This window comes from Rissa tridactyla, chromosome 2 (genome assembly GCF_028500815.1).
Source record: "Rissa tridactyla isolate bRisTri1 chromosome 2, bRisTri1.patW.cur.20221130, whole genome shotgun sequence".
NCBI lineage: Eukaryota > Metazoa > Chordata > Aves > Charadriiformes > Laridae > Rissa > Rissa tridactyla.
In genome coordinates this window covers 51,277,409-51,292,035 of record NC_071467.1, presented here as the reverse complement: position 1 = coordinate 51,292,035, position 14,627 = coordinate 51,277,409, and the positions used below count along the sequence as shown (strand labels likewise).

The window sequence follows — 14,627 nt, the reverse complement described above, 5'->3', positions numbered from 1 at the left end:
AATTGGGGAAATAACATTCAGATTATTTAAAATAACACTAAGATCTTCAGTCAAGGACATAATTTTTTCTGTGATATGCAGACTTGTTTGCTTCCAAGCCATGACATCAAGAATGTGTTTGGTTCTAGCTAGCAGAAGTTTAGGGGGTATTTCTGTCTACGTGTGTAATGCTGCAGAAAAGTTTTCTTACTATTTTTGATGCAGTTCTGCATTTTCATTTGTGAGGGTTTTTTTTTCCTCCTTCCGAAGCTTTTTTTCTTATTTCAGTATGTATTCTGCAGCTGCATAACTGGGTTGGATGCTGTAGCTGAGGGTGGTGGTGTCTGTTCCCTTTCCCTCTTGTCTGCTGCTCAGAGAACTGAAGTGGGTAGCAGAGTACTGCAGAACATGCAGTATATTTGGGTTACTCTATTGAGTAAAAAATATACCTAAAATCTTTAGTTAAAATTTCAAGCAGTTAAATGCCACCTCAGTGATTCCTAGTTACTGCCGTTGCTGAACTGTTGGATCCATTATTTCGTTTTTTTTGAGTATGTTATCTTTCTGATTATGAATAAATGTCTTGTTTTTATCATGCTTCTGTACAGAAGTAGCAACCAGATTATTGAAATGAGTGCAACTGAAAAAAGAAAAAAAAGCTTTCTTCAGAGGCAGACAAATATTTCTGATCAGTGGATGGGTGAAAAATTTCTTCTGTTTTCCTTCCTGAGGCAGTTTGACAAGAAGCATATGATGACATGCAAGCTGCTTTCTCAAATGCCTAGCACATTTTAGATTTTCTCTTCCACCCTTGTGGATGTATTACAAATAGTTGCATCATAAAAGTTAGTAACACAGCAACTTACATTAGCTTCCCACAGCAATATTGAACTAACTTTTCTTGATATTTACCACTGCTGTCATGGGTCTGGCTACTTTCAGAAGTTCATGGTGGGAAATCAGCTCAGTGATTGGGCTTGATTTAATTTTTATGTTTAAAAAGTCATAAATTCGTTATTTTAATATGCGAGATTGTTACATCGTAGTATATCAACTCTATTAGGATTGTGCTGAGATTGTGCTGTGTGTCTATTAACAGTAAGTGAACTGTTAATGACAGCACACTGATGGAAGTAAAACCTAAAACTACTTTTTTTTCCACATCATACCCTTTCTATTTGGTGCATGCATCAGAATACAGTAGTTACCTATTAGCAGAAACATTATCTGTAGGACAAGTAAAATGTGGGTTTTTCCTTATTATTTGTCTGCTGCATTGCTATGCGTAGTTCTATGAGCACCCATCTTGTGGTGAACCACATAACTTTCAAAATATACTGTGCAGCCAAAAAGTGACCTAATTGCTTAGAATTGAAGTAATGTTGGTCTTGTAAGGCAGCTGAGTCATGGCAGGGGCTTACATTTTTTATTATAGCACTTTAATATGGAAATCAAGATAGAGGATTAATTTTTTTAATACTTTAAGCGCATTTTGACAGAATGCTTCTGTCACAACTGAGAATACAAATTTTGCAGTCTTTCTCAGTGAGATTTCTTATGACTATCAAATTAGCTTCATCCCTTCTTGGTGGTTTGGTATGAATAGTGTTTTCATTTTCTTTGACACACCCCACCTGTTATGATCTAATTCTGGCATCAGTTAGAACACCAATCTCTGCAAATTTGGTGATGTCTGTTTAGAACACTGTTGCTATAACCATGCTTTTATTTTCTCTCATTTTTAGTTAAATCCTTTGTCACTGCAGTTCCTAACTCTCAGGGCTCCATCACAGACAAAATGCTGATGTCTGCCTTTACAATTAACATGTACAAGTATATTCTGTGCGTTTTGTTTTTTTTTTTCTGTTTACCACTTATCATTATCCAAAGACGTACTGTAACCAAGACAAATGCTGTGTAAGTAGGCAGCAAATTGGACATCTTCATCTTTTGGTGTCATGCATTTCTTTACCCTTCTGTAAAGAGTGTAATGAGACTGAGAATTCTCTCAACTGAGAATGCTCAAGACCAGATTTTTAAGGGAAATTTAGGTACTCAGCTTGCATTTGAAATTGAGAAAGTTAGGCAGCTGAAAAATATTTTGGAACCATAGAACTTATGCTTTTTTTTCTTCCCCCTAGGATTTTTTTTCCCTAATTATAAGGTGCTGTGCTCATATGAGGGGCAGGGAAATGATGGTGTGAAAAATCTTATTCTCTAACCCAAAGGAAGGGGTTTTCTTCGTATTTTCCCATCAGCTGTATTTTAAGATCATTTGGACTTAAGAGGGGTAATCTCTTCTTTGAGTTTTGATTCTCTCTTTTTGCGAGGCAGCCTTTTCAGCTCTTCCACTCTATAGTGGAGCAGAATCCAGCACTGAGTTCTGCAATTTCTCTGTTTCTTTCTGACAGTTGTGTTGCTACATAGCTGAAGGGAAGTCCCTTTGTATTGCATGCTCTTTTAAAAGTCTCTGGTTGAAAAGCACTGAAGTTTTTAGTGCCCAGTGTGAAAGACTTCTTTGAGAGGACAACAGCTATTACAAAATCCTTTATACGAGAAGTTAATGCAGATAGAGAGAGCATCCTAGGATTTGTGAAAATACATTCTCTGCTTACTGTGTTTCACTTCTGAAATATGTCCTTGAAATATGTTTTTCCTTGATTTTTAGCATACATAAAAGGTGGGTGGATACTCCGAAAAGCCTGGAAAATTTACAATAAGTGCTATACGGACATTAATACACTTCAGGAAATATATCAGAAGAAAACAACTCAGGAATCCTTGACTTCTGATGCTGCAAATGATAATCATATTGCTGCAGAAGGTGTAACGGAGGATTCGCTAAACAGACTGAAAGGTGCTGTTAGCTTTGGATATGGACTTTTTCATCTTTGCATATCCATGGTGCCCCCAAACCTGCTCAAAATCATCAACCTGCTGGGTTTTCCTGGAGACCGCCTACAGGGGCTTTCTTCACTGATGTATGCAAGTGAAAGTAAGGACATGAAGGCCCCTTTAGCTACGTGAGTAGCTATATTGAAATGCTTTGGTAGATAACTTAGTACTAAAAGTAAGTAACTGGAAAAAAGTCAAAAGCAAAAAGTCATGTTGCTTTAAAGGAAACAACAGCAGGTAAAATAAACTTGTAGTTTGTTGTTTAACATGCCATGGTTTAGTAAATCATCACTTACTAGTGTATGAGATCTCTCTGCTGTTAGGTATTTACATGTATTTGGGGTTTGTGTCAGTATTTTGCTGTATTCTTCAGTAGCTGCTATTCAAATGTCTAGTAATTTATACGCCATCAGAGTAAATAAAAGCACCCCCTGAAGGCTGAGTAAATTTACCTGAGTTATATTCTCCCCTGTGGAGAGTATACTATTTGCTATGAGTCACTGATCTCACTTAGCTATTTATCTTACTATTAGCCAAAGATCTTTTCCAGTTTATTTTTGATTTTAGCATCTGAGTAAAATGGGATGTTCCCTTACAGTCTTTTTAGAGGAGTATTTTTTGTGTACTCTTTTTTTCCCTAGCCTTCATACTGCATTCAGGTCTTTTTATCGGGTGAAGTGTTAGCCAGACCTAATTTAAACTGCCCTCGTAAATGGGTTTGTTATTCCATTATCTCCAAATTAATACTTCTGTTATTGGACCTACTGCAGGTACTATCAGATGTCACTTTTGAAACATTGGCAGCAGAGCTAAAGTGTCTTCTGCTTGAGGAGAATAATTGTATTTTTGATTGGTTAAGAGAGTTTAAGATTAGATGTTCCTGTTTATTCTTTCTCCTTTCTGGGGAAGAAAAGTGGTATTTTGGGGATGTTTCCTCCTTCAGATGGTCTTCGAAATCTTTGTGCTCTGCCCTTGTTTCTAACAGCGATGTAGGTCATGTACATGTCTGCCCTTCCGAACACCGGATGTATTTGACATTGATTTCAAGTGTGTCTGCTGATGTATGTTTAGTTTTGTTGTTGGTTTTGTTTGTTTTTTCCCCTGTAAAAAACATTTTGTTTTCAAAGTTTTCCTGTGGGTTTTTTCTTTTTTAAAATCTACAGAGTTCTAAAGGCTCAACTGCTTTGATGCTATGAGCTTGATTTGTTACTTTGCCTCTGGGTAGTGTGTATGGAATTGTATGCTCAGGTGCAGTTTAGGAGTACATTCATGTATGGCAGTAGTATTGTGTTAGTTTCAAAGCCAGGTTGTATAAGAAAAGATTCATATCTTTCTTTGTCTTTCAGAATCGTATTAAAAATTTGCCTGTGTAGAACCTTATCCTTAAATTTCTGTTTACGAGCTGTAATCCTTTGTACTCTTATGTTTCTTTCAGATTAGCTCTGTTGTGGTACCACACAGTTGTTCGTCCCTTTTTTGCCCTTGATGGCAGTGATAACAAGGCAGGGTTGAAAGAGGCAAAAGAAATTCTTGCAAAAAAAGAATCTGCCTATCCGAATTCCTCTCTGTTCATGTTCTTCAAGGGAAGGATACAGCGATTAGAGGTACTGCATGTTTTCTTCCTTTTGACTGATTTCTCCCCAACCCCCCCTCCTTCCTTATTTTATGTTTTTCTGATGTGAATGAACTGTGTGAGCTTCAGCAAATTGTGCCTAAAGATATAGGTACATGGAAAGATAAGTAAGAATAAAGGATTAACTCCTTCCTAGTTTCCAGTTCACGTGCCAAACCTGCTCTTCCACTACTTCTATCTGAATTAATGGCACTTTGAAATTCTTTTTCAGCTACTTGATACATTTGGAGCTCTATGCTAAAAGGAAGTGCTTTTGGTCACTCATGAGTTTCTTGTGGTATAAATAGCTATTTCAGTTTTGCTTGTCAAGCTAAAATCTGAGTATTATCTGCTGAGTACATAGCATTTATCTTCCCCTTTTCATTTAATGCATTGTTCACATACAGCTAATTCTCTGCAATAATTTTCCTGAAATAACTGCTTTTGCTTTTAAGAGGTCAGACCAGGATGTTTTCTGTTACCAAGAGTGAGCTGTGACCCAAGCAGAAATGTATTCACCAAAAATGTGTTTGTGAATGCTATTGCAGAGTATTACTCAAACACTGCAGCAGCCTCATGTTTTTTGGCTGAGCTACTCTTCAAGAATCTGTGATAATACAGGATGGTGATGAGTACTTCAAACTGCTCAGCTCTTGGCTGCTGCTCTTATCAGACCAGAGTATTTCCAGAGCAGTTACATTAACAAGAAAACTCAACGCAAAAGCACAAAACCAGAATGTTTAAATCCTTCATCTCAACATGGCAATTACAAGAGCTAATCCAGATCTTAACATTGATGGTCATTTCTTTGCTAGGGTTTCTGCAGTTAACTCTCTCAAATACAACTTAATATTTTGAGGGAGGTAGCAACAGTAGCAGAACAGCGGGGGGCACGCTTCTGTGGCCTGTCAGATTTTACAGACATATTCTTGCATGGGCTTTGAATATTGTTTTTCTTCTTTTGCCGTCTTTCTGAAAATGAAGGTGCATTTGGGGAATTGCACTTTGGCAGTCAAGGTTGGGAAGTCTTTGGGAAGTATTGCTGTTCTCTGAGTGGGAAAGATTTTATTGGTCTTTGTTCAATTATATGAGTCTTCCATTCATGTGGTAAAAACCAAATTTGTTAGGAATAGCTACTAAATGAACACAAGTGCAGTTAAAGAATGTATATATGTTGATTGCCGGAATATGACTGGTATTTGGAACTTTTTTCATGTTTAATGTCATGAGGAAAAAATTCAACTATTACATGAGTATTCTGACTTTCAGGACAAGCTAGGGCAAAATTGGAAACATAGCTGTCAATAAATTGAGTATATGTTTCTATGTGGAAATACAGAGGACAGATTTGGGATGAGTGTCAAATTTTGTATAGTCAGTCTATTCCTGGAGTACTGTTATGTTTCAAAGCGGAGTTCTTTAGCTGTTATCTTGGAGTATTTGTGCATTAAATGATGCTGTATATAGACATTGAAGTTTAGCTCCAAGCAAAATAGTTTGTGCCAGAGACTATGTGGCCTTACTCATGAAGCTAGTTAGCCGAGGCTGGCAGAATGCCGTGCATTAGGCTATGTAGCCATACTCTGATTCAGCAGAAAGCTTATTGGTTGCTAACAGGAATGAAATGTCCCTATTCACGTATTTGCATGAGAGCTTTTCCATTCTGGAACCCCTTTTTTTTGTTTGGTTTGTTTTGTTGGTTGGGGGTTTTTTTTGGGGTTGGTGGGGGGTTTTTTTGGTTGTCGTTTGTTTTTTGTTTTTTTTGTTCCCCTGTCATTCCTTTGTTCTAAGTGGTACTGTAACATTGAGGCTTTGCTGTGGCTAAATGTTTTGGTTAAACGGCTCATGCTCTTTTGTAGACTATGTTAGGAATTTGCAAGTTTAATTTGCTCAAATGTTGTTGACATAATAGTGGAGGTAGATGTGTGACTGGTGGCAATGGCATGGGGAGCTGCGCTGGGTTTCTGCACAATACACTTGTAGTTACACATGTCCCAAATCTGGGCATTGGCCTTATTGAACATTCTGAACCAGAAGTGCACGTACACTCTTAGATTACAAACTAATATGCTGACTAATAATTTCCACCTCATCTCTGAGAGGCCTGAGTCGAGCTCCTGCAAAACCTATGAAGTGCTTGTATGGCCTTCCTTGAAATTGTTAATACGCAGGTAGGTTTAAATTTTTTCTGCCAGGCATGGGAGTATTACTTTGAAATGGCTTACTGAGATTGGTCAGTCTCTGCTTTAACCTGTAAGCACTTAAAGTATACCTTGAGCTGAAGGTTGTATATTTTATAGTCTTTAATATCTGTAATTTTTTATTTAAAATTTTATCGGTGATAAAATTTAATTGTACACAGATGAAAGGCAGCTTATATGTTGTTACACAGAAGGATTTTTTTGTGTTCTGGAACTAAGAATCAATAATGGTCACTGTAGGCTTTGTATTAGAGCCTACTAGCACTCAGTCCATCGGGGGTTTTTTTTATAGCTTTTGATCCTACAGACACATATATTTTGTGTAACTTTCAGCTGATGGTATATTCAGCTTCTATTAGTAAGTGTGTGTATGTATGCAACATATATACACACACATGCAGCTATATCTGCACATGTGTATGTGTGTTTTTTCTTTTCTATGGAAAAAAGAAACAGTAAAGAGCACAATTCAGCCACAGGCACCTGGAAGCGTGGAAGCCGATCTAAAGGCAGAAGCAGTAGTGCAAGACTGGACAGTGAGACACAAATCTGACAAAGGAGAAAACTGCCAAGGAAGGTAGTTGAGGAGGAAGGAAGATTTCACAGGGACAGGGCTGAAGAGCATGTCACTGAATAATGCTTCGTGCTCCAGAAAGCATGTAGGAATACTAGTCAGTAAAAGCCTTAACAGACTTTGGTTTTCTATGAAGTAGCCTTATAGGTACTATAAAGGTGGACCAAATTATCTTTCAACTTTTTTTCCCAGATTCATGTTTTTGAGAAATGAAGTCTGAAAGCGTTTGGAGGCTACTGAAATGAATGAGTTGAGGGAAAGGAGAGGAGGATGATCTGGGAAGGCTGGAATGAAAGTGCACCAGAAAATTAAAGGTTGCGCTGGTAGGCTGTCTCTTTTTCAAAGAGTAGGTTAAGAGTCTGTGTATTAGAAGTAGCATTTTTCCCGACTTTTACATAACTCACATAGGCTGTTTTTATGGGCATAACTATTGTTGTGCTTGACATATGATTGTATGGTATGTATTCCAGCCTCACAAGTATTTCTTTGTGAATGTTCAACTGTGTCTATCTTTGAAATACTTTCCACTAAAGCTGATAATGATGTTTCATGTAAGCTTAAGCTACTAAAACCAAGTGAGAATAACGTTTTATACTTGTGCCTAAAGGGTACTTAAAAATCTAATGAGTATATTAGCTGCTGAAACCCACTAGTCTGAAATACAGAATTTCTGTCTGTACCCTTGGGCCTTTCTTATTACTGTGAAAATAAAAATATTGCCATCCATTTGCTAAATGTCTCTTGTCTAATATTATAATTATGTCAATAAATACCAATTTACTTTTAAAACTGTGACTTAGACTATTCAAGTGTGGTATTGTGGCCAGTAGTGAAAGATGGGCATGGTGGTAGCATGGGAGAGGGCGGAGTAAGAGGTTGTGTTCTGAATCTTAAGTATTTCTGCTTTTTAGCTTTCAATTTTGCTTTCTGGTTGTTTTTTTTCTTTGCCTAATTTGCAACACTTTTCTAAAATCTCCATATGCTTTTTTAAATAGTACAAGTCACCCCACTCAGAAATAGTTAAATAGATCGATAGCTTCATGTGGAGAGCAGTAAGGGAATAAAAGCAAAATTTAGGTGTTTGACAAAATTGTGAACTGGGCAAGGTTGCTTCTCTCGGATTGGGAACAGACTCCTGCTGTGTATATATAAACAACAAGAAATCTCTGGGGCCGGGACAAAAAAACCCTCAGGTTCTGAGGTTCGATCTATAGAGTTCAGTTGGCATAGGTGCATGTTAAAAGTCTGAAAGAAAAAGTACCAAATACTCCGGCTGACAGGAAAAACAGCAGCGGTACCTTCAGGTGTGCTACATTGTGTTTGATGTGCAGGCTAGTGAAAATGTGCAGTGGTATTGTGGGCTTAAATATATTGCTGGCAAGCACTCTTGCTTTTTTAGTTACCTTCTGCAGACATGTCGGTATCAGTGGTATCATTCTTACTTATGGGTGGGAGGCTGTGGCACAGAAAAGTAGACTGAGGGCAAGAGTAATAATAAGCATTGAAAAGTCTTAAATTAATTGTCTGAAATAAAGTCACAATGATGTCTTAAGTAGAGAAATTTTCAGAGCTTGTGTAATATCAATGTTTAGTTTCAGGAATTATGCTGGCCTCTCTGCTTATTTGTTCTGGATTATAAAATACAGAATCCCAGTTTTACTCTATTTTGATTTTGTGGCATGTCTAGGGAAAAATGGGGAGGTGTGAAGGAATAGAAAATACAGGCTTTGAAATTTCCATGTAGTGTCCCCCAGTGTAAGTTGTCCCCTTCAGATATTGTTTGCCGGTTTCCCCTTAATTATGAGCATGACTTCTTAAAAGCTTTACAAATTCATAGTGCTCATCGAGAATAGAGAGGGAAAGTGTATTGAGATTTCAGAACAACTGTTGGGGGAAACGTATCAGCTTGGGAAGCTGCCTTGGCCCAGTAAGCTCTGTAGATTCTTATTGGTGGTTTGGGGTGTTTTTTGTTTTAATCTAAAGTCAAGAAACATAAGTTTATGGTTTTCACATTAGCTTTAATAATCCTCTTTATGGCTATGTATTTCTGCATGTTATATATTTTATGGATTAATCTTTTTTTCTCTTTCTTTGTATTACGTCCAAGAGAAGTATGAGTGATGCCTGTTGAAGGAATTCCAAGTGTGTGTATATAAATATATTAAGTCTCAAGAATATCAATTTCAGGTGTCAGCCATGATGTTATGCTTGCAGACCCTTGGGACTTTATAATTCTTTCTGTTTATTCTCTGAAACAATAAATGGATAGTAATTCATTTATTTTAAGAATTAACACCAAGAGTAGAAATTCATATTCCAGCGTGTTGTCACAATCCCTGGAGATGACTGAAACTTTTAATAATTAAGGAGTGTCTCTGAAACATACTTACTGAGCTTGATGCTTAAGGAAAACTTAGGCAGATGTCAAAACACTTGAGAGATCAGGACAGTTAGAGAAATGGATTATAGAGGATTGAATATTCAACTAACTGGACTTGTGTATTACCAGGTGGTCAGTATTTTGTGTGCTGCCCCTGGCTGGTGTATGGCATTGCAGACAGTAATGTAATTGCCATTGGTCATTGTGTGAAATAACATGCCCTGCAAATAAGTGATTTATATTTTCAAATGTTTAGGTTTTTTACGTTTTTAGAAGATGAAATATCTTCACAGAGGACTAAATATTTAGTTGTGGGTTTTTTTGCATTTTCCTTAGAAGCATTCAAAACATAGATTTACTGAACTTCTAAACTTCTTAGCACAAAAATAAAGTTTTAAGCCTATTTTATTTTTTTTATTTTATTGTATTTTTTCTGTGAGACTACGTGCCTAATACTTATTTTCCAGGAAGTCATGTTGGAGAGATGCAGCATCACTGGAGTAATGTGTAGTGGAGAGAATGTGTTGCTACAAAAGTAAACAAGGGTGTACATTGCTCCGGCTCCCTGGAAACTTTAAGGGCAAATATAACTCACCTGTCTTTCTGTGTAGCGCATTCTTCTGTCATGCCAACGAGCATCTTAGTCTAATCACTGTTTTATTTTCTAGGTGTATGGTGTTTATGTTGGTACAGCTGTGGATCCCTTTGCTGGCAGTTAGTTGTACTGCCTTGATACGATATATATGGCTTACGGTTAGATTGTTCTTTAGCAACTAAAACAGTTTTCCCTGATGAGACAAAAAAGAAAATCTAATAAAATCACTTTAGAGCTCTGTGTATGTGTGTGGTCTTACGATACAACGCTGCAGATTTTTGCAGAAGTTTTTGAATTCTGTTAATGCTTGCGTAGATGACAGGCTTGCTTTTTCAAGGGTTTCTTTCACTTACGTGGTTAGCCAGCAGAGAGTAGCTTAGAGATTCTTCTGTATAAATTACTATAATTGTATGTGAGAATAAATGTAGGAACACTATTAAAGCAGGTATAGGCTATAATGGGATATATAGTGTGTCTGTGTATAAAACTAATAAAATGTTGATTTGCATCCCCCCCTTTATGATTGTTATGGAGAATTCCCATTCTAGATTGGGAAAACTAGAAATTATGGTATTCAGAACTATCGTTCTGGTTCTTACAAAACTGTCAGCCTCTTCTTGCTAAGCAGTTAGTAACTAATGATTTTATCAAAATTTTTTTTTTTTTTTATCTCATAGGCCTCCATGTCATGCAGCATTTACGAATTCTCTATTAACTGTTGCTTGAAGTGGTTACTGAGGGATGTGGAAAAAGGTGAAATAGTTCGAAATAAATAAACATTAAAGATACCCTTATTGTGCAGAAAGCTAAACTTCATGGGCAGTTGCTAAAAATAAATGATTTTTAAAGGTGGAATGACTAATAAGAGTAGAAACGAGATTATTCAAAAACTTAATGCATAAAACCAAGGGATTTCGGACTTAATAGCAAATAGAAGGAATACAGCCACTGATTGTTAAGGTTGAGAGATGATCTGAACTGGCTCTAAGTTACTGGTGATTGTTATTACATTATTAAACTCCTCCTACTATCCCCCTCCATCCTTTTTTAACTCTTCAGTGTCCTACATTTCTCTTTTTATAGACTTTTGGAGTGCAAGTTCCGTACTGTATGTTTTAATATTCACTGTTGCACATGGTGGAACTGATTGTTAGTACCTTGCAAGCAAAATGCTTTGCGTTCTTGTCTAAAGTTTCATTTAAATCTAAATCTTGAGTTGCTCTGTATTAGTGATTCTTACTTGTCTCTTATAACTTGGCTTTTGTATTATGTTTCATATCATGAATATGAAGAAGATGGAAAAATCTGTTCACTATGGAACCTCTTTAAGATGCTCGATTGTCATTGTAAATAAGGGCTTTGTCATAATTTGTCCATACTTCCGTTCAAAAGTGATCAGGTTGATCACTTTGAGAGAGCTGGGAGGAGGGAAGCTGACCAAAGGAATTGCATTGTGGAGCTGGTATATTGAATTAATATTAGCCCTTCTTCAAACTCTTAGGTCTGTAGTAGGTTTTAGCTCATTTAAAATAATCTAGAGTCTGAAATGAATTTTGAGGTTTTCCTGTCAATGGGATATTGTGCCTCTCTCATCTAATCAAACCAGTCAGCAATTTCTAGGACACTTAATTTTGGGTTTTTTTTTGACCATATAGCTATTTTTAAATACCTGTTAACAGAAATCTGAAAGTTTTCTCTATCAAAATCAAATTATCTAACAAATTTTAAATTTCAGACATCTGAATTTTTTCTTCTTCTTTCACTTTTGTTAGTGTCAAATCAATAGTGCCTTGACCTCATTTCATACTGCTTTGGAACTTGCAACAGACCAAAGGGAGATTCAACATGTCTGCTTATACGAAATAGGTAAGTTGGATATGTTTATACTATAAATAGCTCACTTTCAAGTTTAGAATAGTAACTTCAATAAACAAACTGGATTATTTTTATTAGGATTTTAAAAAGGTTTTAGAATACTGGCCTTTGTCTTGGATGGATAATGGTAATAAACCTGTCGTCTTGTTTGGGCAAGTAGAATTCAACGACTTTTCATAATTTTAAAGTTTTGTCCAATTACAAGATGATCCAAATCAGAGAGTAGAATCAAGGGGCAAACTGTTCACCTACAGAATATTATTTTAAGAGAAATGAATTCATTTTGATTTGTCAGTGGAATCACCATTTCTGTGCCAAAACCTAATTGTCCACTGAAGCTTCACAGTTTGCAGGACCTATATTTCATGTTCATTTCCTTCTCTCAGTAGCAATATATGCTATATGTTCTTAATGTGCATACAAGTCTTTAGAGTGGAGAAGATATGTTGCTTCAAGCTTTAAATGTGTCTCGTTAAGGCATCTTGTCACAGTGGGGAAGAATAAGGGAGCAAGTGGCAGCTCTGTAAGTTTCGGCATCTTACAAATTATAGCATTTAAATTTAAAAAAAAAGAGCTTTTGCTGTCTGTGTAGATTTGTTGTTACTCTGAAGTGGATTCATTGTTTTATATGGAACCTTATAATTCAACATTTCCCAGTAAATTTAAACCAGGCTTGGCTTTAAGTGTCTGTCATTGATTCGTTTAGATTTTAACTTTTCCAGTTATTGGTATAATTGTTAAACTAGCTCCAGCTGTCATAACAGACTGTGTGTTTCGGTGACGTTGACACCAAATCGGAATTACTGTGCTTTCTGTGAAGTTAAATTAGTCTTGTTTTTAGGTTGGTGCAGCATGATAGAGATGAATTTCAAAGATGCGTTTGAGTCCTTTGAAAGGCTTAAAAATGAATCCAGGTGGTCGCAGTGCTACTATGCTTATTTAACAGCAGGTGAGTATATTCAGTGTGTTGGATAAGTGATAAATCAGTGATATGATAAGGTTTTGGCACTGTTTTGTTTTGGGAAACTTACTGGTGCACATAGTGCCTTCCACACTGCCCTGCTGCTTACACAGCTTTATGCCAGGCTTGACTTGCATGATTTTCTTTGTTTATATAATGTACACTTGCATGCACGCACATTGCATGAGTACTTTCTCTGCACTCCCCCTTTCCCTCTCCTTCTAGATGTAGATGTTATGATTGTCAGTGAAGTGACAGGTCATATAACAGTGTATTGCAGAGATTTAATAAATAAATCCTTAGAGGTATGAAAAAGAAGTACTGATTTGTTAATGATCACAGAGAGTACTTGGGAGTGTTGGGATATGCATGTTTGTCAAATATCCCCAGTCTAGATCCTTTCAGGAAGTGAGTGTGTTTTCCTATGACTGTATGATATCTAATCTTAATTTTTCCAGTTTTATGTCAATGTAGTAGTGTGAACCCATTTTTGTTTCTGTGTTCTTACAGTGTGTCAAGGAGCCACTGGTGATGTCAATGGTGCTCAGAATGTGTTCAAGGAAGTTCAGAAGCTTTTCAAAAGAAAAAACAATCAGATTGAACAATTTTCAGTGAAAAAGGTTTGGTTTAGCATAGGCTGACTTGTTTCAGTACATTAATTACACTTTGTAATTCTGTTGGATTCGTTACAAGTATTTATTTTTGAAGGATGTATCTGTTTTCTCCTGCGTTGCTTCTGTAGAATTAGTGGGAAGGATTCAGGTGGAAAAACAATAGTGTCACGCATTTTAAGGACCTAGCAAAAGAAACGTGAATTAGCTATTCACTTTACAACGAAAGTAATTATTAAAGATAAAAATACATGATACTGTAGTTGCTTTGGTAATTTTCCTTCTAGCTTTGCTTTTCTTATTCCTTTTTATCTTGTCTTGTTTGTCAAATCCTTAGTTGTTTTTGAAACCTAGGAGTTGTCTAGGAAATACCTCTCAACTGATGATCTTGCAGATGTTACCATTTTAGCATCCAGTCAGTGTGTACTTGGGGATTGTGAAATACAGTAAAACAAATCTGGGCTGCATACAAGGAAGCTTTAATCTTGTTCAATATGTAAGCCCTTAAATTTATTGAAAGATTTTGCTTCTTAGTCTTAAAGTCTTTAAGCTAAGTTACCACCGACTTTAATTTCCATAAAATTGTTGGATGCTTTCATGAAACAGAATTACTGTTTGTGATATATTGTTCGTGAATATTGTGTTTCCTGTAAAAGGCTGGATGGCAGATCTCCCTTTCTTCTTTCTCCCCACTTTGCAGGCAGATAGATTTAGAAAACAAATGCCGACCAGAGAGCTCTGTGTCCTGGCATCCATTGAAGTATTGTACTTATGGAAAGCCCTTCCAAACTGTTCCCTCTCGAACTTACAGCATATGAGCCAAGGTATAATATGTTTCCTTGATTTATTTATTTACTTTTTTCAAATGAGGTGTATAATTTTCTTCTGTTGTATGGAGTAAGCTATTGCTGTATCGTGAAAATTTAAAGGTGTGTGTGTGTGAT

The 14,627-nt window shown here is 36.5% G+C and overlaps 1 protein-coding gene across 1 annotated transcript in view; it reads left to right on the top strand.

Annotated features, from left to right (window-relative positions):
* The window catches only part of TTC39C (tetratricopeptide repeat domain 39C), a 40,798-nt gene that overhangs the window by 15,414 nt on the left and 10,757 nt on the right, over positions 1–14,627 (top strand). The window contains exons 5-10 of the mRNA XM_054190470.1: positions 2,648–3,002; positions 4,310–4,478; positions 12,009–12,102; positions 12,953–13,060; positions 13,583–13,692; positions 14,384–14,507. Of these exons, the coding sequence (XP_054046445.1) occupies positions 2,648–3,002; positions 4,310–4,478; positions 12,009–12,102; positions 12,953–13,060; positions 13,583–13,692; positions 14,384–14,507 (960 nt within the window). The remainder of the gene's footprint in view (positions 1–2,647; positions 3,003–4,309; positions 4,479–12,008; positions 12,103–12,952; positions 13,061–13,582; positions 13,693–14,383; positions 14,508–14,627) is intronic.